This window comes from Rhipicephalus microplus, chromosome 2 (assembly GCF_043290135.1).
Source record: "Rhipicephalus microplus isolate Deutch F79 chromosome 2, USDA_Rmic, whole genome shotgun sequence".
NCBI lineage: Eukaryota > Metazoa > Arthropoda > Arachnida > Ixodida > Ixodidae > Rhipicephalus > Rhipicephalus microplus.
Window position 1 is genome coordinate 295,006,010 of NC_134701.1, and position 22,146 is coordinate 295,028,155.

At 45.9% G+C, this 22,146-nt stretch overlaps 1 protein-coding gene across 1 annotated transcript in view; it reads right to left on the minus strand.

Annotated features, from left to right (window-relative positions):
• Nucleotides 1-15,390: 15,390 nt before the first annotated feature.
• The window catches only part of LOC119178445 (ras-like GTP-binding protein Rho1), a 43,975-nt gene continuing 37,219 nt past the window's right edge, over nucleotides 15,391-22,146 (minus strand). The window contains exon 3 of the mRNA XM_037429652.2: nucleotides 15,391-16,352. Within this exon, the coding sequence (XP_037285549.1) occupies nucleotides 16,161-16,352 (192 nt within the window). The 3' untranslated portion in view covers nucleotides 15,391-16,160. The remainder of the gene's footprint in view (nucleotides 16,353-22,146) is intronic.

Genomic DNA, 22,146 nt, shown 5'->3' on the forward strand with positions numbered 1-22,146 from the left:
CGGTCTCCATCTCCGCCAGCATCCGGTGAACTGCGCAGTAGTCATCGATCAACTCGACGCCGTTCACCATCGCCCTACCGTCACTCCTCTTCTTCTCTTCAGCCTGCTTCCCTCGCTTCTGATCGGCGTCCGGAAAATTAAGCGATGCAGTTTTTGGAGGACAAACTGCATTCCAACACAGTACTCCAATTCCTCCAGCGCGCCCTTACAATATGATTGCAGTCACACTTGAAGGAGTGGACGTTGATGCTTTGGTGGACACTGCTGGGTTTCCTATTATTTGTGCTGATTTGTGTACCCGTCTTCGGAAAGTCACGACGCCTTATGACGGACAAACACTGGTTACAGCCCAGGGAAGAATGATTCGCCCTTCCGCTCTCTGTACTGCCCGTGTGCTAATCGACGACATTCTTCATCATATACAATTCGCTGTGCTATCCCTGTGCTCCCATGAACTCATTTTAGGCTGGGACTTTCTTTCATCTGCTTCCGCGGCTATTTGTTGTGCACAACGTGCCGTCCATCTTACTGACACAGACCACTTGCTTAGTGACGAAACCTACAGGCTACTTCGACTCATCGCTGCTGTAGACATCGAGTTACCCCCAAACGAACATCAATTATTCACTGTTTTGTCCAACGACGTCGACTCTGGTGACATTTTGGTCACTCCATTACCCCGTTGCCTTAATAAAGGCATAGCTCTCGCATCAGGTGTGGCTCGCTTCAACAATGGATCAGCTGTCCTGACTGCTACGAACACCACACCAGATAAAATTTTACTGCCGCGGGGCACTACTGTCGCCTGCGTTCCCGATCTGGAGCCTGTGTGCGTCGTTCCTCTTACCCCTGCCTCCTCTAAAGGCCATCCTGGAGATCATGCTGCCTCCTCGACCTCTACAGCAGCCATCAACAAGGACTTGACAGACTCGCAGAAGCAGCAGCTGCTTGATTTGTTGCAAAAGCATGCAAGCTCTTTTGACGTTCATTCATCCAGCCTGGGCCTGACAACAGCTACAGCACATAGTATTCAGACCGACGGAACATCCGTTGTGCATCGTCGTCCGTACCGCATCTCCCTAGCCGAACGAAAAATCATTGAGGAAAACGTAGACGATATGCTGCAACGGGGGATAATCCGACCCTCAACCAGTCCTTGGTCGTCTCCAGTGGTTCTGGTGCGTAAAAAAGACGGTTCCGTACGATTTTGCGTCGATTACCGAGCGCTCAATAAGATAACTAGGAAGGACGTATACCCCATGCCACGTATCGACGACGCCCTCGATTCCTTACAAGGTGCTGAATTCTTTTCAAGCCTCGACTTGCGTTCCGGCTATCAGCAAATCCCCATGCACAAAGATGACAAAAAAAACTGCGTTTGCAACCCAGGACGGCCTATACGAATTCAATGTTATGCCGGTTGGTCTATGCAATGCGCCCGCAACTTTTGAGCGCTTGATTGACACCGCGCTGCGCGGCCTGAAATGGAAGACTTGCCCATGTTACCTCGATGACATTGTTGTCTTTTCATCGACGTTTCCTCAACATCTGCAACGCTTGGACCAGGTCCTGACTTGCCTTGAGGGCGCTGGTCTTCAAATTAACACGAAGAAGTGTCATTTCGCCAGCAGATCTATCAAGGTCCTCGGTCATGTTGTGAGCAAGGACGGAATTCGTCCAGACCCTGAGAAAACTGCTGCGGTGCTTCGCTTTCCTTGCCCTGACAAGCCGAAATATTTGCGAAGTTTCCTTGGTCTCGCCTCTTACTTTCGGCGATTCATACAAAACTTTGCCTCCATAGCCGCACCACTTCATAAGCTACTTGCTTCTGGTACGCCCTTTCAGTGGTCTCAGGAATGTGAATCGGCTTTCGACAGGTTGAAGAGTGCCCTCACGACCGATCCTGTACTTTCTCATTTTCACGATGGTGCACCAACCTTCCTCCATACAGACGCTAGCGGCCACGGTTTAGGAGCCGTGCTCCTCCAGCGCGACAACTCTTCGCGAGAGCGAGCCGTTGCGTACGCCAGCCGCGTCCTCTCCGCAGCCGAGAGGAACTACACGATCACCGAGAAGGAGTGCCTCGCCATCGTTTGGTCAGTGCAGAAATTTCGTCCCTATTTTCGCGGCCGCCATTTCACCATTGTGACCGACCACCACGCCTTATGTTGGCTTTCGGCACCCAACAACTTGTCTGGACGCCTCGGCCGCTGGATTCTACGCCTACAATAGTATGGTTTTGACATCGTATACAAGTGTGGCAGAAAGCATAGCGACGCCGACGCTCTTTCTCCAGGGGCGGCACTAGGATGTTTTTACTGGGGGGGCAACCACGAAAAGTGAGTTCCTCCGGGGGGGGGGGGGGCAAGCTAGCCCTGCTCCTACTAGGTTTTCAATATATGCTTCCGGGCACTTGGGTGGGCATAGGGGGGGCAGGCGAGAATTTTGGGGGGGCTCCAGCCCACCCTTGCCCCCCCCTGGCGCCGCCCCTGTCTTTCTCGCTGCCCACTACCAGCGGCTCCCCTCAGCGTTTCCGGAATCACTTTGCACAACACACCATCATAGTCCACGTCTACGGCGGTTTCCTCTCTCGCCTCTATGGACCAGCTGCCTTCGGACGACCCACACGATGTTTCTTCTCGACAGCTGGCTGACCAATACTGTCGACGTATTATAGGCTACCTCACTGGCAGTTCCTGTCCACCTACTGCGAGGCTCCGTCGCCAACTCTCGCAGTTTAAGCTGGACAACTTGGTGCTGTACCGCAAAATTTACCATCCTGACGGTCAGCGCTGGGTTCCCGTTCTACCCCGATCACTTCGGTCCGAAGTCCTCAGAGCACTTCATGACCATCCGACGGCTGGTCACCTTGGTTACCACAAAACCTACGATCGCCTTCGAAGTCGGTTTTACTGGCCAGGTATTACCACTAGTGTAGCTCGGTACGTTCGGTCCTGCACTACCTGCCAATGTAGAAAACTACCCACATCTGCTCCATCCGGTACACTACAGCCTCTTCCGTGCCCAGCCACACCATTAGAAGTTGTAGGCATCGATCTTTATGGCCCCCTTACAGTCAGTGCTGCTGGAAACCGATGGATAGTAACAGCCGTTGACCATCTGACGCGCTACGCCGAGACGGCATCCGTCACTACCGGTTCAGCTTCTGAAATTGCCGATTTTATCCTCAGAGCCAGTATACTGCGTCATGGTGCTCCACGTGTATTGCTCAGTGACCGTGGAAGGGCCTTCCTTTCACAACTAGAGAACGAAGTTCTTCGCGCCTCTGGCACAACTCACAAGACTGCCTCTAGTTATCATCCCCAAACTAACGGCCTCACTGAGTGATTCCACCGCACTCTTGCTGACATGATCGCCACCTACATTCAACCAGTCCACAAGAACTGGGATGTAGTTCAACCACTCGTTACTTTCGCCTACAATACGGCTATTCAGAGGACAACCAGCTGCTCACGATTTTACCTAGTTTATGAACGCTCCCCTACTTCTTTCCTGGACGACTCTTTCTTTACCTGCCACGAGGATTCATCTCCATCCTCTTCAGAGGAATACGTTTTACTACTCGCAGAGAGCCGCCAACGTGCTCGTATAAACACTGAAGCCCGACAGCAAGACAGAAAGCTGGTTTATGATGAATCGCATCGTGCTGTATCCTTTCAACCTGGAGACGAAGTGCTCCTTTTGACGCCTATTCGCACACCTGTTTTGTGCGACAAATTTCAGCCACGGTTTATCGCGCCGTACACAGTTTTTGAAGAAACTTCACCAGTGAATTATCGCGTGACGCCACTTGTAGCCCCAGCAGATCGCCGTTATCGAACTACTGAGGTCGTCCATGTCTCCCGTATGAAGCCCTTCATGCGACGTTCTTTGTCCCCTTGACTTGCCGCGGCCAGGCTGGCCGCTTTCACGTGGGGGAAATTAGTGAGGGGCATTTAGAGTACCAATCCGCTTCACCTGTACATTATCATCATTATCATGTGTTGCTCATGCATCCTCATCGTTGTAACGTAGCATTATCATCCTGGTTCGTTCATCTCAGCTGTCGGCTGCCAGTTCCTCGGGCCTAATAAAGGTCTTCCAAACCAAGACCTTATAATATGGAAGAAATTGAAAGTGGCCAAGTGCTCCTGGTTGAGGCAAATACGAGCCTCACTCAAAACATGCAAATGCTGGCTTCAAAAAATGTGAAACAAATGTCTGACTTCATGAGTACATGTATGTTCTTCATTCATATGCATTTCTCGCCGTATCGAACAACCTTGAAAACTGATACCGTTTGCTCCAAGCTGCTCCAAAATTGAATTTTTGGTGCTCCAAAATGCTCCAAATTCTAATTTTTTGTGCTCCAAAAATTGCTCCAAATTGTGGTTCCTAAGTGGCATCACTGTACAGCAAAGCTATTGCCCTCCTGACGCAAGAAATAGTGTCGTTGTTGTGATCATGCGTTGGGAAATTGCTAAGGCATGTTTCATCCCAGCAGTACCTTAGAGCTCAATAATAGTTGGGACAGGCAAGCCCTACATTTTTTCCTGATTCCATGTTCTTTATGTTTCATGTTTAGGTGCTGGAGATGTCCCCCAAAAGTTGACATTACATTCAACCTAGCTGCCAATTTTCAAAACTGGCGCTTTATTATCACGAATCTTATACTAGCACTCAACGTACGTGTGCGCCTGAAGGCAAACCTCCATGCAGTTTACCGTAACTAATGCTTCTCTATTTCTTTAATTTGTGATCGACAAAAATATGCGGAGTCAACCAAATGATTTCATATATTTTCTTAGTTCACAAAAAATTAACAGTGACCAAACACATGCACAACACTCCACACTACAATTTGTGAATTTTTCGCGACAATGGCTTTTTAGCATACAATTAGAACACACAGTTGTTGTCAGTGATGTTCATCGCATGTTTAATTAGGAGTGGCTTGATGAACTTCCTGCAGAGTAGTTCAAAAAATTCTTTCCTGTGGACACGGTCTCCATTCTCGCACTCTAGGACAGGGAGGTCTATCAAAACGTTTACAGCTCGCTCCACACTTGTCTCCAGTGGCCTTACAACTCGTTTCCTATAGTCAAGAACGATGTTCACAAACTTAATTCCTGAGGCTTATTAGCAGTGCTACGAGTTCTTTGTGGGGTACTTGAGTCCTCCCTAGTCCTGACATGCGAACAGTCTATCAACAGGCGTGTTTCCTTTCGATTTCTCTGCTGCTATGCAGCCCTGGCAGTTTAATTTTTCTGCAATGAGTCGAGCTAGGTAGCCTCCAATCAAAGCAAGGGTTGCAATTTCCTGATTGTGAAGCCATTGGTTGGACCTGGTGCAAACCTTTCACAGCCTATTTATGGCTGCCACTGGGAAAAAAGTGTTCTCTGGGGTATATGTGGGAAGCAGGGCTACCTCTAACAAAGAGTAGTGACACGGCGAACCACGCTACATGCGCACAGAAAGCATGGAGACGGAATGCGTGGCAGAGCTGAGCCTTTTTTTAAAAAAATTCGTAAAGTGGTGCCGGCAAGGGCGAATCGCAGCTCCAGAATACAGCTCAATAAAACTTTCTGCTTTATCACATTACTGAGCCGTAAAGAGTCTCGTTCAAGTTCGCAAGGTTCCGCATGGCAGACGGTTCGAACAGCGCCTCCTCTATTGCTGGTTCGAACCATGGAGGAAGAAGAAAGGTTGGCGTTAGAACTTTTTTTGTTGCCCCGCCGCGGTGGTCTAGTGGCTAAGGTATACTCGGCTGCTGACCCGCAGGATTACGGGTTTGAATCCCGGCTGCATTTCCGATGGAGGCGGAAATGTTGTAGGCCCGTGTGCTCAGATTTGGGTGCACGTTAAAGAACCCCAGGTGGTCAAAATTTCCGGAGCCCTCCACTACAACGTCTCTGATAATCATATGGTGGTTTTGGGACGTTAAACCACACATATCAATCAACTTTCGTTGTAACCGTCTCTTTACCCTGAACTTGGCCATATGTGCTTATAAAAACATTCAGCCCATACGAGAACCAGTGCTACTACAGACAGTATACAAATTACAAAACGCGCACAGTAAATGCTTCAAACGCGCTCAAAGCAAACAGAGACGCTCGTATTGTGCTCGTCATGGAGAAAGGAAATAACTGCGCTCGTCGCAACGTTTGGGAAGAAAAAAAAACTCACATTTTTTTCTTTCACAAACTTATTCCGATAAAATAAAGCGAACAGAAATATATACATTTAGCGTTAAAGTTTGTTAGCTTATCAGTTTGTATGTTGTTGTTTACCACACAGCCTCTCCAAATCCATTATACCCACATAGATTCGATGCGAAAATAAGAGGCTGCGTTCATCAGGGGTTTAAAAGCGCAGGGAATTACATAACTTGTTTCACGCTGACAATAAATATTTGGTATACTTGTAAATAAAGGTTTGCGTTTTATGACCAAGGCATTATTGCGCACCAAGGATGGATGTCACAGTAGCAGACAAAATATTTCTGCATTTGTGAGTTTTACAAGAAAAAGCAGCCCCACATTTGTGCACTTGGATGATGACCATTTCATTGAACCTGTTTCTGTAGATGTTTCAGAACGCATTTGTTCCGTTAACACTGTATACAAGTGGGGTATCTGACAATGGCACGGCTTACTGCTCTCCGATGGTTGAGTACCAATCACTCAAAATCGTTAAACAATTCGTTCTAAACACAGGCTTCAGAGGAACTGCAGTACATCATTTCTCTATGAGTACATGTAGGGACGGTCTACGGGACGGCTTAATGCTCTCCCATAATAGGGCACTGAGTACTTTCACAGAACACCTGCCAGTTAAATTGTTAACCCCTTATTCTATACACCGGCGTTTAGACATTCGCCGATAACTCCGTGTTTCCATTGTCCTTTTGATTCCGGGACGGCTTTAAGGCCAAACCTCATAAACGCGAAAATGCTCGCGATAGCGACGCAGATTACCTTCGCGCGAACAGTCGCTAGCGCAGGCAAACCTCATTCACGCGACGGCTTCGGTGAGCAAACTCCACCGTTGCTTGCATGAGGCCGTCTACTCGTACCGAGAAAACCGCGTAAAGAGCGGTATGCAATTCAAAAATAAGATATATTGTTGTGTAATGAAACGGAAAGTGTTTAATTAATGCCTTGCAGCACTTTTTTTATGCGCACGTGCATAAACATTACGCTATTTCTTCGTTGTGCACGCGTGTTAAGGCCAAACTCCATAAGCGCGAAAATGCACGCGACAGCGACGAGCGACGCTATGAGCGACGAAACAGGGCCGTCGCGCGACGTGTCGCGTGCTCATTTTCGCGCGATCGCTCGGTTCTCCAGATTTGGAAACCGTCGCTCATCACCCGGAAGTTCTGGGCTCAAGCAGCCAATAGCGAAAAACCGGAAAAGACGAAGACTACATAGGTGCACGTGACCCTGCCCGAGTCACGTATGCGCAACAAGAAATAACGCAATGTTTATTAAGCATGCGCATATAAAAAATGCTGCAAGGCAATAATAAGCACTTTCTGTTCCATTACACAACAATATATCTTATTTTTAAATTGGAAACCGCTCGCTACGCGGTTTTCTTGGTGCGAGTTGACGGCCTCATGCCAGCAACAGTGGAATTCGCTCGCCGAAGCCGTCGCGTGAATGAGGTTTGCCTGCGCTAGCGACTGGTCGCGCGACGCCGGTCTACGTCGCGTCGCTCGTCGCTGTCGCGTGCATTTTCGCGCTTATGGAGTTTGGCCCTGACTCGGGCGGAGAGTGAGAGGAGGTGGTGATTTAGCGGCACATGAAGAGAACCGGCAGTACGTCAGTCATGTACATCCTGTTCCGGTGCTTTGAGCACGGCACTTCCGGGCGATGGGCGACGGTTTCCAAATCTGGAGAACCGAGCGATCGCGCGAAAACTACCCCGCGACACGTCGCGCGAACGCCCTGTTTCGTCGCTCGTCGCGTGCATTTTTGCGTTAGTGAGGTTTGGTCTTTAAGCTCTCCCATAGTAGAGTACCTTGTACTTTAAATCAATACCCACTTCTCACCCCCCCCCCCCCATGAACTTATGTGAACCCCTGTTTGTGCATATAGTCTTCCCGATTAAATAAGTTTAATCATCTCGATGCTCATGAATGTATTGTCCTTGTTGTACAATTTTTGTATTGTACATATCACTGCATACGCAAATAAGTTATTTTCGCTGTATATGTACAGCTTGCATGTGCATACGCATGATCATCATTGTCTATCTCTCTGTGTGCACATAAGCTATGCAAGATATATCTGGAAATACATTCTCTTGAACCAGTTCTAAAGGCCCGCCTTGTGCGCGCGTCGCTTTCTGACATATAGTGTGAATCTCTATGGCGTTATGTCCCTGGTCCAAAGGATGAATCATTAATGACAGAATTGGAACGACGTTATGAATTCCGCAAGGTAGTGCAATCCGTGGTTGTTCTGGGATAACGTACGTGATGTGACGCTCTCGGAGCAGCGTACTTGCGCACAGGATGGTGGTATGTGTTGCGACCATGCGTGTATACACATCTCGAGTCGTAGAGCCCCGATTGCGAAACAACTTCGGATGGTCACACGTGCCTTGAGTATCGGCGTTAATGAAATATAGCTGTGTTGCATTTTTTGTCTCGCTAAAGATATGTACAAGTGTACGCTGACATGTTGAACAGTCAAATGTGTACTGTTGCGTAACGATGCCAACAGCGACATAGATATTATCAACACCAGTAGCGGGAAGCTGATGTGTAGCAATTGAGCCGGCGCGGACGGCTGCTCGGCGGCCGAATACTTGGTTGCAACGCAGAACGATTGGGTTTTATTCCTGCAGGCCCCGACATTTTCGTCTATAGATTCGTCCGCTCGACGCAGCTGGCGTAAGCTGCGTGATTCCACTTAAGATCGAACACAGCATGGCTGGTCGACCTCTTAAATTTCATTCAAAATTTTATATATTGCTGCCTGATCTGTGTAAAGAAGAGATCCGCAATTTGTTTTGCCGTGAAAATTTTCTTGGAAGCACAGTAAACCAATGATGACGGTGATGTGGAATGCCGCGCTTAATTATCAGCTCTGCTGCGTTTTTCGAATTTGCTGATGAATTAATTACACAAAATATATTATTACTACGTACCTCAAATTTGTTTGGATACATATGGGCGTTCTGGTCCTTACGTTCAATCATAGTCCGAGTGTCTGCATAATGTATACTTTGTTATAAAAGTTCTCAAATTTAACATAAAAAGTTTTCCTGTCCAGTTTGCAGGCCTTTATTTCACAAAGGGCGCATAGCAGAGGGGTGAAAATTCACCACCACTTTCTCAGCATGCTTATTTACAAAACTGCCAAACCTTAGAGTAAGTACAGTGCCGCTGTCTGTCTCCTCCTTTTCTTGTCCCTCGTTATTGGCACTGTTTTAAAAAGTTGGGTTTCGGTATTGCGGTTTTTCGGTAATTGAAAATTATTTTCGAATTTGTTGAGCATTTCAGCTATAGGACGCAGTCAGACTCAATCCATCCTTTGAGGACTACGGGACTATAGTTTGGTGCAGAAACCAGGGCCACTGCACAAAAACCCAACGTACCATGGTGAACCAGCACGGCTGGTTCACCATGGTACGTTAGCCTGGTATGGGGCTTAACCGGCAAAACTTGTGGCACAATGATCGTCTCACCATAGAAGCCGAGAGGGAGGAGGCGCTTCCGACCTCACCGCTTAGCTACGGGCCGTCCAGAGGGCCCACGACGCGGCAGTCAGGCACCACCTGCCCGTTCCGACGTGGGAGCTGCCCGCGGCGGCTCTTACCCAATAACTAGACTTTCCTAGTCGGCCCACAGGACCTCAATAAAGTTGTCTGTCTGTCTTGCCAGCTTATTAAGCGTTATTATTTCGATGTTTGCGGTTGTTAAAAACAAGCATTTGTTCTCTTATTTTCGTTTACTCAATGTAAGCAAATTTAGTCCCCCCTTTTTTTAAGGTTTGCATCAGTCTGCTTTTTTTTTTTTTCAATAACTTGCTGCCTTCATTTGCTGGCCTTACACAGAGATTTTCTATGCTAGAAGTAGTTTCGTTCATAGCAATCCGATTGCCGAGGTAATTTTCCAGTATTTTTTCTCTCTTTCAATCATAGCACTTCTGCCTTTTTTCCTGTAAATTGGTGGTTTGACAGTGTGAAGTTCCCAAACATATGCATTGAAATAGGCAATTATCAAAGGTATGGACTCAGTGGGATTTAGCACTTCCTTGACCTGGCACGTTTTTGGGTATTTTGCCCATGTTGCGTTTTTCACGTTATGAATAAATTGAAAGAGAACCAGAGCTTTGCTTGTGAACACATTTGCTTATTTTCTCTAGATTAGAGAAACACGGCCTCGTCTCATTTAATCAAGTCTGCCTTGTGAGCAGTCTTCATCAATGATTTCATTGCATCGATCACTGTGCAAAAGTAGTTCATCTAAGCAGTCAAAATAGCGTACGCCGCGATTTGTGAAGGTGCCACCATAACCAAGTGCCTTTGCTACGCAGTGCAATGTTAAGTGTGACACACATTCGCTCAATCAATATTGTGCACGTAACACGTTGTCAAAGTTACACGCAGAAAATAAACAAAACTTGGTTGAACGGTCGGAGTTGAGGCTTGGCTATAGACCCCAGAGATCAGGGTGTGTCCACACTGCACATGGTCGTTACCTTGCCAAAGGTTCGTCATTTCCGATTTCAAATGTTGCCAATTTTATATGTGTTAGGCGGCAGCAGAGTGAGCTTGGTTTTGATAAACTGTAAACACAGGAATTTAGAGCTTTTACTTTTTTGTAATGCCCTCATGTACCATGCCATAGGTGTTCAGATAGTAAATAGCGTGGTTGGCACTGGCTCAACTTTCGCTGCGAGACTTCATTTGGCGAGTAGGTGGGTTTACAAGGCTTGCCCAGTGTCAGAAGTCGGACAGGCAAACCATAGGTTTATCAACCTATTTAAAACTTATTTTTGAGTCCCATTATGCAGTGTTAGACATTGTGAAGCCAATACATGACGCAGTTTTGCAAAGTTTTTGAGGTGGCTATGTTGAGAAATGAACTTGTGCACCTTTGCGAGTGCTGCGGAACAAACACAAAAGAAAAAAAGACATTTAAAAAGGATGAGTGCCCATTCTGTTTACATGTCTCTTTCGTGTTGTTCTGTTGTTCTCGCTAAGAAGCACAGGTTCTACATCCAGTCTAGAGTTCAAGAAACCAGACCCGTCAACAGTATCTACACCAAGGTGCCACCACCATGATTGGATACTGTTGCCGACACTCCAAGTGGCCGCCACTTGTGTGTACAAATGCACAAAAGCTAAAGGACTATCATCTTTGCCTGAAGCTGTCCATTCTCAGTCAATGTGACCAGGGAACATTGCCCGTGGCTTCACGTGCTACTGCCAATGCAGTCTCCATTTTCTCCTATTGAGGTCACACATTTTCCAGTTTTCTGGTGACATCATCTCATCCCTTTATTGGATGACTCATCCCGGATAATAGGAGACGGTCAAGTTTCATGCTTGATAAGGCACCTAATGCTTTAACCTCAAAATACCTAAAGCGCACAGGCCGAGACAAGGTAACAAAGTCAACCTAACAGCCACATTGGCGTGGGTGCGCATATCGAAAGTACAGAAATTATAAGACTTTTGGGACCATGGATTCAATCTAACCAGAGTGCAGACAGCACAATTTTAGACTGCTGTCCGAGCCTGCAGCCCAGATAACACGAAATAATGATTACGTCACTTTCACACTAATATACTATATCTATAGGGAAATCTGGCACTAGTCTATGCGAGGCTCCGCGAGTAACGCTTCAACCAACATAGAATTTTGTTCTTAACATTTGAGTTCCTTTAAGAGGAGTTAGTGGAGCGTGATGACGAGTCTACATCACTTTGCAGACTGTTTTCAGCCGATGTTAACGACTTTTCATGAAACATGCATATAAAAAAATGAGAGCTCTGCACCATTCCTTGCATTCGCATTGAACGCTACACCTATAGGCACTGTTCAGTAGAGTTTTCCAGTATGAATGCAGCGCCAGAATACATAGCTTAGCAGATAAAAAAAAAAGCAACCTTGATATGGTGTCAATGATAAATGGAACGCGACACGCGCGTTTCGCGCCCTGTATCTGTCGGCGGATTGTGGCCGGGATACATTGGGGAAGCACGCACGCATCCATTTTCTGCGCGCCCCTAGCGGCGAATGTCAAGTCTTTGAAACGGGGCAGTGTGAGCAATGCAGCTCCCACTGGTTAGTGTGCGGTGCCTATACTCTGTTCAGAAGTTCACTTCAGCACTATGGAAGCTACAGGCTCCTCAGCCAATAGGAAGGGCACTTGGGCCCTCCACACGTTTTCATTTGCCCCGTGTCTCTGCTCACCGCGAACTTGAAAAAGCGTGAATTTGGTGCTCTGTTGAAGATCAGTAGTGTGTCAAGCTGGTGGATAACTTAACTTTGTGGCTGTTTCTCTCAGATGCTATTCAAGGCTCTCAAATACTTGTTTCTCTGTCGACGCATTCCTTCGCTTCTCCTATTGCAACGCTTTTCTATTTTTTGTTTGCACCAAAGGAGAATCCGATGTGCACGGAATGCTGTGCGAGGTTGCACGTCCAATATATGGAGGTGCATCATTCTTGGTCTGACGACTGCGTCGTCAGACCAAAAACGATGCCTCGATGCGTTAAGCTTAGTAGTGGCGGCTAAGCAAGCAGCATATCTTGCTAATATCGACAAAACGTACCTCATGCTTTAATGCCAGAGTGAGATGAAAGAAATCAATGGCTGATTTGTTTACTGTCGTCAGTGCAGTGGGCATGTTGCAAGAGCAAGCATGGATCGAAGCGTGCAGTCACTTCTGCATGGGTGCTGCCATGTTGATTCGTAAACACAGTTATCAGCGGTAACCGATACAAATAAATAAATGCAAAGAAGAATAAACATGTATTGATGTGGCATAAAACACACCAAAGAAATGCCAATTTTAGCCAACTTTGTCATCATTAGGGCACTTGTATGTGGGACTATGTTTCACAGTGCGAGCGTGTGGCTTTCGTACAAACTGTAGCTTTGGTAGTGCTGAACAGAAGAGGCCGTTGAAGACCAGGTGTGGGCCGTCCAGAGGGCCAGAGCCGTGACCGAGGACCTCGGAAGATGTTCCTCGAACAATGTGTCCCTGGCAGCCTAGCCCCGTGCACAGCAACAACCGTTGGACAAATGAAGTTCAGTCAACTCAACCTATTGAGCTGCACAGGGTTTGTACAGGTTTCAAAAACAAAAATTCAAGGATATTAAGGACTTTCCAGGACCTATTTCAGGTTTTTCCAGGATCGAAGCGCATGCAAAGCTGGAATTTTTTCACTATAAAATTATCAGAAATGACTAACTTTATTGCACTAACAGTAAGTCAATAGATATCAAAATTTTTAAAAATTAGTCTACATCTTGGTAACTTTTCAAGATGGTTCAGCGAACTGGGAGCACGGAGGTAAACACAGACACAAAGCAAAGAAGAGGCACAAAAGAGCAAAAAAGATGAGCGCTCGTGCTGTGTGCCTCTTCTTTGCTTTGTGTGTGTTTACCCCCGCGCTCCCAGTTCACTGAACCATCATGAATTACCAATAAGCCCACCTTTCTATCCTATAACTTTTTGAGATCCCAAAACTCGATCAACGCATATAAAAGCGGTTGAGATTTCTGCAGTACAGGCTTCAAGTTCACTGAATGTATCTAGAACGTCCTGCACAGAGTTATTTTACTTACATAAGGATAAGTGAATGTATACCACAATGACGTTAATGATGACATGCCTGGAACTCTTCCTAACAGTGCAAATAAATAAAAAAACGCTTGCAACATGCAATGAACTCTTATAACAGCAGCTAAGACTTCTCAAATCTTGGAGAAGTTCACCAAGCACAATCAAAAGATCCAGCCTAATGTTATTTCACTTGCACAAAGATGAATATATAGGAGGTATGCACTAAATTACAGCACTAGTTGTGGAGTTCGTATTTTGCTGGTCCTCGCACTTGCCACATGTGCAAAAAACTCACAGCACTACTTGAGCAATCAAAAACATTTTTGAAATGCGAAGCATCCATCCATCCTGCTTCACCCTCAGTGTGAAGCTGACTTTTTTTTTTGTGCAACTCTGCAAATAGCAAACATGCACACTCGCACCGCATTACTGCTTCTGAAATGAGTTTGTCAGGTCAACATGCCTTTCTACCCCATTAAGCAGGTGCCAAGGTCGATACAAGGGTGCACTGCTCAGAAAATTCAAGGGTTTTCGAAGAAAGAAAAAATTTCTAGGACTTTAAAGGGCCTTAAAAATGCATTTTTCAAATTCATGAATTTGCAAGGACCTGTACGCAATGTTGCAGCAGACCAAAAGACCTAGTGGTCTTAAGCCTCTTTCAACAACAAAGGCATCGTTTGATCACTTAACACTGCACTCGACTACCTAAGCTACGCAAAGTGATCCCATAGAAGCACACAGGTGTGGGACAAAAAGGCTGAAGACGCATGAGGTGTGGGAAGCGCACACAAAAGAACCATTAGAGACTTTGGGATGCCTTACTACCAACACATAGGCCCCTAATACTTGGAAAGTAAATACGTCCACAAAACTTGGACTTACAGGGACGCAGCAAACAGCTGTGAAAGAAGGGCGGTCATGACGTGGGGGGTCACCTGCACACAGCAACCTTCATCATCTTTTGCTTTAAGGTAAGCTAGGAGTGTCACATCCAACATATGTACCAGCTTACAATGATTTTTGACATCTTTGCGGGTTCTCTTAAATGATTATTATAAAACTTGTCCTTTCCCCAGTGGGAAAGAACAGTCGCAGCTGGGAAGACTTTACAAGCAGATTCAAGAGAGCCTATTATTGCACAGGCTGTCATTTCAGGAATGCTTTAAGCCAACCAGCTGTCATTACTAAGGATATAAGGATGATAATCCCAAAACCACAATATAGAGACATTGTAGTAGAAGTGTGGCAGCTTGGGCTAGTCGGTATGACATGATGATAGTTATAGCGCGAGAACAGAACGACAACGCAGAGACAAGAAGGACACGAAGGACATGTACGCTCATGTCCTTCGTGTCCTTCTTGTCTCTGCATCGTCGTTCTGTTCTCGCGCTATAACTACTGTAGTAGAGGGCTCCAAAAGTTTTGACCACCTGGGGTTTTTTGATGTGCACGTTAATCTAGGTACACATGGGCCTCCATTGAAAATGCCACAGGAGGGTTATTCGATCTTGTGACCTGCGTGTCAACAGTTGAGCATAAGAATGGAAGAAAACTGGAACAGTGACTTCAGAGATACAGTTAACACATTTATTTCAAATCATTATCAAAGGCTTTAAGACAACATTTATTCATCAACCAAGGAGATCATACACAAGATTTGGGGAAAAAAAAGTGGCCAGCATCAAGCTGCTCTTTAATGACAGTCATGATCTCACAGTAGAAGGAAAGGAAAGCTAACATTGTTTGCTGACACTGAATGCCATAAAAATAAAGAGCAGTACAAGAAAAACGCGCAAAACCGCGATCTTAAAACACACACAAAAAGAAGTCTCAAGTTGGTGTGATCTGCTAGTCAATTTGGCCACAGGGCATCTTGCTGCATTTTGAGCAACAAACAGCACATAGCAAAGGTGTAGCAAGAAGGCACGAGTCAGGATGAAAAATGTGTGACTGGCGAAGCGCAAGTGGGTCACTTGGCATCTCAAGGAAGGAGCCTCCACTAATGGTTTGAGTACATAACCAGGTTCAAAGAGTGGCCAACTTCCTCCCAATAGACTGGAGGAGCGAAAATGCTTTGCAACAGCTGTTGGTAAACATGACACGTTGTACTACCAAAAAAAGATCCTAAGCGGGAAAATGAGAACTTGCACAGCCATAATGACCACACAGGAGAAGACAAAAACCACAAGATTGTGGCAATTGTGCGCAAAGGGCAAAAACTCGTGGCAGTTTGGCGAAAACAGCATTTAACGGGAGTGAAAAAAAAAGCAAGTAGAGAGAAGGATTTGTTGCTTGTGGCTGCCAGTCTGTGCAAGCGGCAGGGGGAGAGGTTGTGGCATCAGCCTACATCAAAGAGCACCTCTTCTTTCTTTTTTTCTTGACCTGCAAGGCTGCCCTTGTGGCCATCTCAAACACCTCCCGCACGCCCTCCTTAGTCTTAGCCGAGCATTCGAGGTAGCCAAAGGCGCTGATTCTGTCCGCCATGGCACGACCCTCCTCGCTCTTCACAGGCTCCTGCTTCATTTTCGCCAGCTCCTGCAACAAGGGCTTACTGTCAACTGAGCTCCCATGAAACATGTCTCTATTTGCCTAGTAAGTCTCTCATGAAAGCCCCACCAATAGCACCATACTTTCTGCTCAGCTAATGTCCCTGAATGATGATGTTTACTGGAATCCCACTTAAAGTGGGTGGTCATCAACTAGACTAGTCTGCACGTTCTGGAAAGGTTTTACTGCACCTAATAGGCAATGCATGCCCACATAATGTCAGCGGGGCACTCAACTCTATTTCGAGCGGCACTTTCAATTGCTACTAAACTGGTGATTATGAATGCCCACTTCACATTTACTTTCCCCCAGGCATCAGTTCAAATTTATTTCTAATGCCACCACTGAATACATCAACAGACAAAATCTGAGCCAAATTATAATTTGAACACACCTTAGGTCAAAATTCAGCTAAAATTTTTAAAGGACCACTAAACAACCCCGAGGTCTAAACATTTTATTTAAAAAAATATGTGAACTCTTGCTATGTGAACAAGCTGCCAAAGAATTTTGCAAATATGTGCCTCAATAAGGAAGTTACAGGGTAACAACATGTTTCAGCCAGTTTCAAATTTCTACGCGGCCGCTTGCCACCCTTCACCACGAAGGGTGGCAAGCGGCCATCCCATCGTCGCGACTCCGCCACTTCGGCAACTTGCCATGATATCCGCGATAAGTCATGAGCATACAAACAATGACTGAGAGGGGCTTCCCGCACATAAGTACGTGTCATGGCCGCACAGCCATAAAATGTGTAGCAGTAAGCTTTAGTTCTGGCAATACCACTTCTCCTGGAGTCTCAGGATCTACAATACGGCAGAGGACAGCACAGAAAAATGAAAATGCGGACTGCACGGCAGAAACTACATCGCCGCAGGACCAAGATGCCGTTTTGTAGGGCAAATTGACAAGCTCAGTGGTGCGTAACTTGGCCCATGGGCACGCTTTAGTCGGACTGCGCATATGAGGGGGATTGGTCAGGCGAGAAAAACAGGCGCTGGATTGTTTATCGAAATGGAAGGTCTGTGCTATGGATCACTATACCACTATGGATCACTTGCCCCAATTTTTGTGCTTTTAAAGGGGTACCTAATCCAGGCTTTAAAGGTGATACAAAATCGAGCTGCTTGTTTTTATAACATTGAAATATGAATGCTGACTGATCATCACTAACATCAGACTTTCAAACGGTCTAGCCCCGATGACATCCTGTCATCTTACAGCAAGCTTGCCTTTTCCATAAGCTACAGTACAACTATACTCAATTGCACAAGCGCCTAATCCTAGATCCGAAGAGATTATCACAACATTTACTTAAAGGAGCCCTGACAGCGAAAAATTTGTTAGCAGCATTTTCACAGCGATTTGTAGCTTAGAGTCTGGTAATGCCGAAATTAAATCAATGCTCCAATGCATCATACAACTAATGGTAGCATGGTTAATTCAGAGCAATATTGTATTAGTTTGAAACGCTCACCTGAATACCATAAGAAAATAGCGCCCCACTGCAGGGCAGCGCCTGAGACGACGTGCACTTAAGCTTTGGCGAGGCTGAATGAGTTGGTTTAAATTAGAAGACCCGCAGGCGATGAAGAATGGAACAATGTGGGTGTTTTGAGCCTGTCCTCCTCAGAAAAAACAAAAGCATTCCTAGCGTAACCAGCCAAAATCACCTTCAGAGCGAGGGTTAACAAACAATAGTCCTCACCATGTACCATTCGAGGTATTGTGCGTGCCCAGCAAAGGTTTTCTGATGTTGAGAATATTTGCTTGACCTCTGCAATGCCACGCGAAGACTACTGTCTACCTCAAACAACAGAAAATGTCGATTGAACTTTAATACTTGAATAAGCACTCATCATTAATTTAAAGCTAATTAAAACATCTTATTGGCAATGCCAGCCACTAATAATCTGGCAAGAGGCCCCCACATGCAGGACTATCATACTACAACACAAGCACCTCGAGTTTCGAAATTTGGTGTCAGGGGTCGGTCAGTCTCAGCGTGCGTGAACTTCTCTCAGAATCTGTTAGCAGGCTGCAGATGACAGGGATTGGTAGTGCGGGCCACGGGGGGTTGTCGGGCGAGGCAGTTAGAAAGCGCTAACAGTTTCCTAGAATAATTGCTTTGAGAGCTATTCTGAGGGAAGCGAACCACCACAGTTGACTTAAAAACAGTCAGGCGAGCGTCATGGTCTGGGCCATGTGTCTGAGGTGACCAAAGAGCAGAGGTGGGATATTGTGTTGCGTTCGTCGGCGATAATGGTCAATGCGGGTGGTTCTGCTGAAGGAGAGCGTCCCGCGAATTCCTTTTCTCCTTGACGAGTGCAAGGAGAGGGGGTGTACATTCTTTGTATGGTTGTCTTTCAACTGCTTGGGAATGCTGCACGATTGGTAGACGGAACAGAGGAGGTTGATTGAGCTCAACCCGAATGGATGACGATAGTTATAGCGCGAGAACAAAAGGACGACACAGAGACAAGAAGGACACGAAAGACACGAGCGCTTTTCTTGTCTTCTGTGACGGTTCTTGTCTCTGTGTCGTCGTTTTGTTCTCGCGCTATAACTATCGTCATGCCATACCAACTAGCCCAAGCTGCCACACTCCGAATGGATGGTCGTGTTGAATGAAAGCTGCCTTCAACCCGACTACGACTCTTCCTTCGCCTTGCCAGCATGCACTTGGATCACCAAGGAGCTGTCGATACCAACATCAAAACCAAACTGTTTCCTTTAACTTTCGCAGTGTTCGGCTAATGCTTTCAACAAATCAATTCTCCCGACGTCTATATCGGACCGGAATGTACTTCCCCACGGTATCGTAATTGAGACAAAAATTTTTATTACAGCAATATTGCCAGCTGCCCCAGTAGTAGCTCTCTGTATTCTCATAGACCTCATTTTTCATGTGTGCATTGTGCTTCCCTGTTTAAGCAGGCTGCATTTATGCCCTTTAACCCTGTGACGCTTTGATACCATTTGTTACCATGCCCCCTCCCCTCGTGCCATGCCCCATCAAGGCCCTCAAGGATATACAAATGGTGATAACTAATTTTGCTTTAAGTTCTTCAATCATACATGTTATGAAACTTCCCACAGGCCCCATGTATCAAAATTAAGATATGCCATTTGCCAAAATTATAAACTTTGCAGATTGTAAAGTCATCTGTTGACCAAAAAACAAATTAATAACATACTTTAGTCTTATTATCTCTGCTCCCACATGGTGCAACAATCTGTTGACCCCCAAGGAATTGGCCACAGGCAAGTCTGGGTTTTGAAATGCAGTTTCTGAACTGATATGATTGAAAAAGTAAGATATTGCTTGCTTCTAAACAAGCATCCTCAGAGTTTAATTGGAAGTGCATTTCCCCTACAGCAGTGGTGGTACATAGTACATAGGTTTTGGAGCATTCTTGGGAGCAGGCAAATGTGCCTTTGTAGCTGGCTTGGAGCACCAACAAAGACATTCTGGAGCAGTCCGAGGGAATGTTCACTGCAGATGTAGCCCCATTGCACAGCACTTTTGAATTTGTGTAATGCTGCATTTTTCAAACACTAAGTGACACTGAGCACTAGCCTTATTATTGTGATAGCAATTCTATAGATACTTTCACGGCCATCATGTCCCGTTTAAAGTTCAAATTGATAATGTCCCGTTTAAAGTTCAAATTGATAGCATGTCCCTGCTATTGTACGTTCTACTCGCGGTAAAAGTGCGCGAGTTGGGGTGACAAGCGCCGCGGCTGAAGCAGAGATCAAACGAGTCATCCCATCTCTGTTGCTGGGAGGGTGCATGCGATAACATCACCCCACTCAGGGGGCCTGCCCACCTTGAATGAGCATGAAAAGACACGAGGGGTGTAGGAGGCATATGTGGTGTCGCTCGAGCAGCGAACTGGGCTTCTAAAGGCTTGACTGCGATTGCTGGCACGCACGCTACCTCGGCATCAGCGGGTGGCCACTTCTAGGTGCTGCGCTACACCAGTGTTCTGTGGAGTTAACGTGAGATCGGGTTCAAAATAGTCATCTACAAGACTCTAATCACTATTTGTTGCTATTGCATTCTCTGCTTCACCCTTGCAATAAAACAGACAGCTGCCCGTTTTTTTTTAAAGGGACTCGCAACCAATATTTATGGTACCCGTTTTCTTGAGTGCAACAGAAAGCTTACCGATCAGAGCTTGTAATCATGCAATTGTAACGCGGAAAACACCGTAGAGCATTTATAATCTGAACTTTTTCTATTTGCGGCGATTATGCAGTCTTAAAGAGACATGCTGCCAAACAGGGGATGTGATTGCAATAGCAATTTTACACCAGTGAAACGCCAGCAGTGATGAAAAATGAAGACCTAAGTACAAACACGTAATGTTTTGTTTATCAAGCTTACAGTCCCGCGACCACTGTTTTCTAGTTTGCTAAATTATTTTACAAGAGCTACAGCCCTTTCCCGAAGCTTCTTATGCGATTACTTTTGGTCGTGCACAGGTCGTTCTTTCGACTTTAGCCAAGTAGAGTTAAGCCAAGTCTTCAAAAATGAAACGAAGTCTTTACAAGTGATTGACAATTCACTCACAGTAGTTCACAGGCGGCCGTAGTTGGACAGCTTTGATAATGATGATGATATATGGTGTTTTTTGGCGCAAGGGCCATTTGATGGCCAAAGAGCGCCAGTTCATGAGACAGGAATGTGGACAATGGTTGTGATTAGCGGCTGTATAGGGGCCATAAAATTCCTCGCAGTAAAGCGGGTAAAACATACAAGTAATAAAATCATGACTATGCCGTGAAAGGTGTGCATGGTGTGAATAGGTGACAAAAGTTGGTGATAATGAAAAACGATGGTGGACATGTGTGGCATTAGCACAAGTACCTCACACGTTAGTACCCTTGCGTGCAAGGGTCGTGAGGCAAGTGCTTTCCTGTGTAGCCACCGCAGCAAAAACCTCTCTAGAGAGGTCATGCTACGGTATGCCCGGGTATATGATATGAAAATTATGAATTTCCTTTAAAAACGCTAATAATGATTTGTGACTAAAAAGCGGTTCCCTACCGACGAACATTGCAGGGTGTAAAGGTATATGTTGTCGGTAGGGTAGTGGGAAGTGTTGTCTTCTTAGAGTGTCTAAATGATTACATTGAATTAAAACGTGAATAACTGTTAATGCCTCACCACATTTATCACACAATGGTGGATCACCACCAGACAAAAGATGTGTGTCGTGTATATGTGTCCTATCCTGAGTCTTGTTAGTGTTACCTCTGTTAGACGTGATTTTGATACTGGTGGCCAATGGCCAAGGTGTGGCTTGATAACGTGTAGTTTGTTTTGTGTGTGTGTATCCCACTTGCTCTGCCAGTAGTCCCTGAGTTTTCGTTTGAGCAACGGCTTAAGATCAAGGGCCGGAATCGATATGGGTGTAGTGGCGGTGCCCTCGTGGACGGATGCAGCAAGCTGATCCGCCATCACGTTGCCTTGAATCTCACGATGCCCTGGCACCCAGCACACTACAACATGTTGGTTGAGTGTGTAGAGTGTGCATAAAATGGAGTAAAGTGAGATGAGGACAGGGTTTTTTTGTTTTTTAAGACTGTGCAGAGCCGTTACCACACTGAGGGAGTCTGTATAAATTACTGCTTTTTGTATTTGTAATTGTTTAATGTGTTTAGCTGCCACAAGTATCGCGTAAGCTTCCGCTGTGAAGATACTTGTGCTTGGATGTAGAGGGCCAGCATCCGAAAAGGAAGGGCCAACAGCAGCGTAGGACACAGAGGAGTT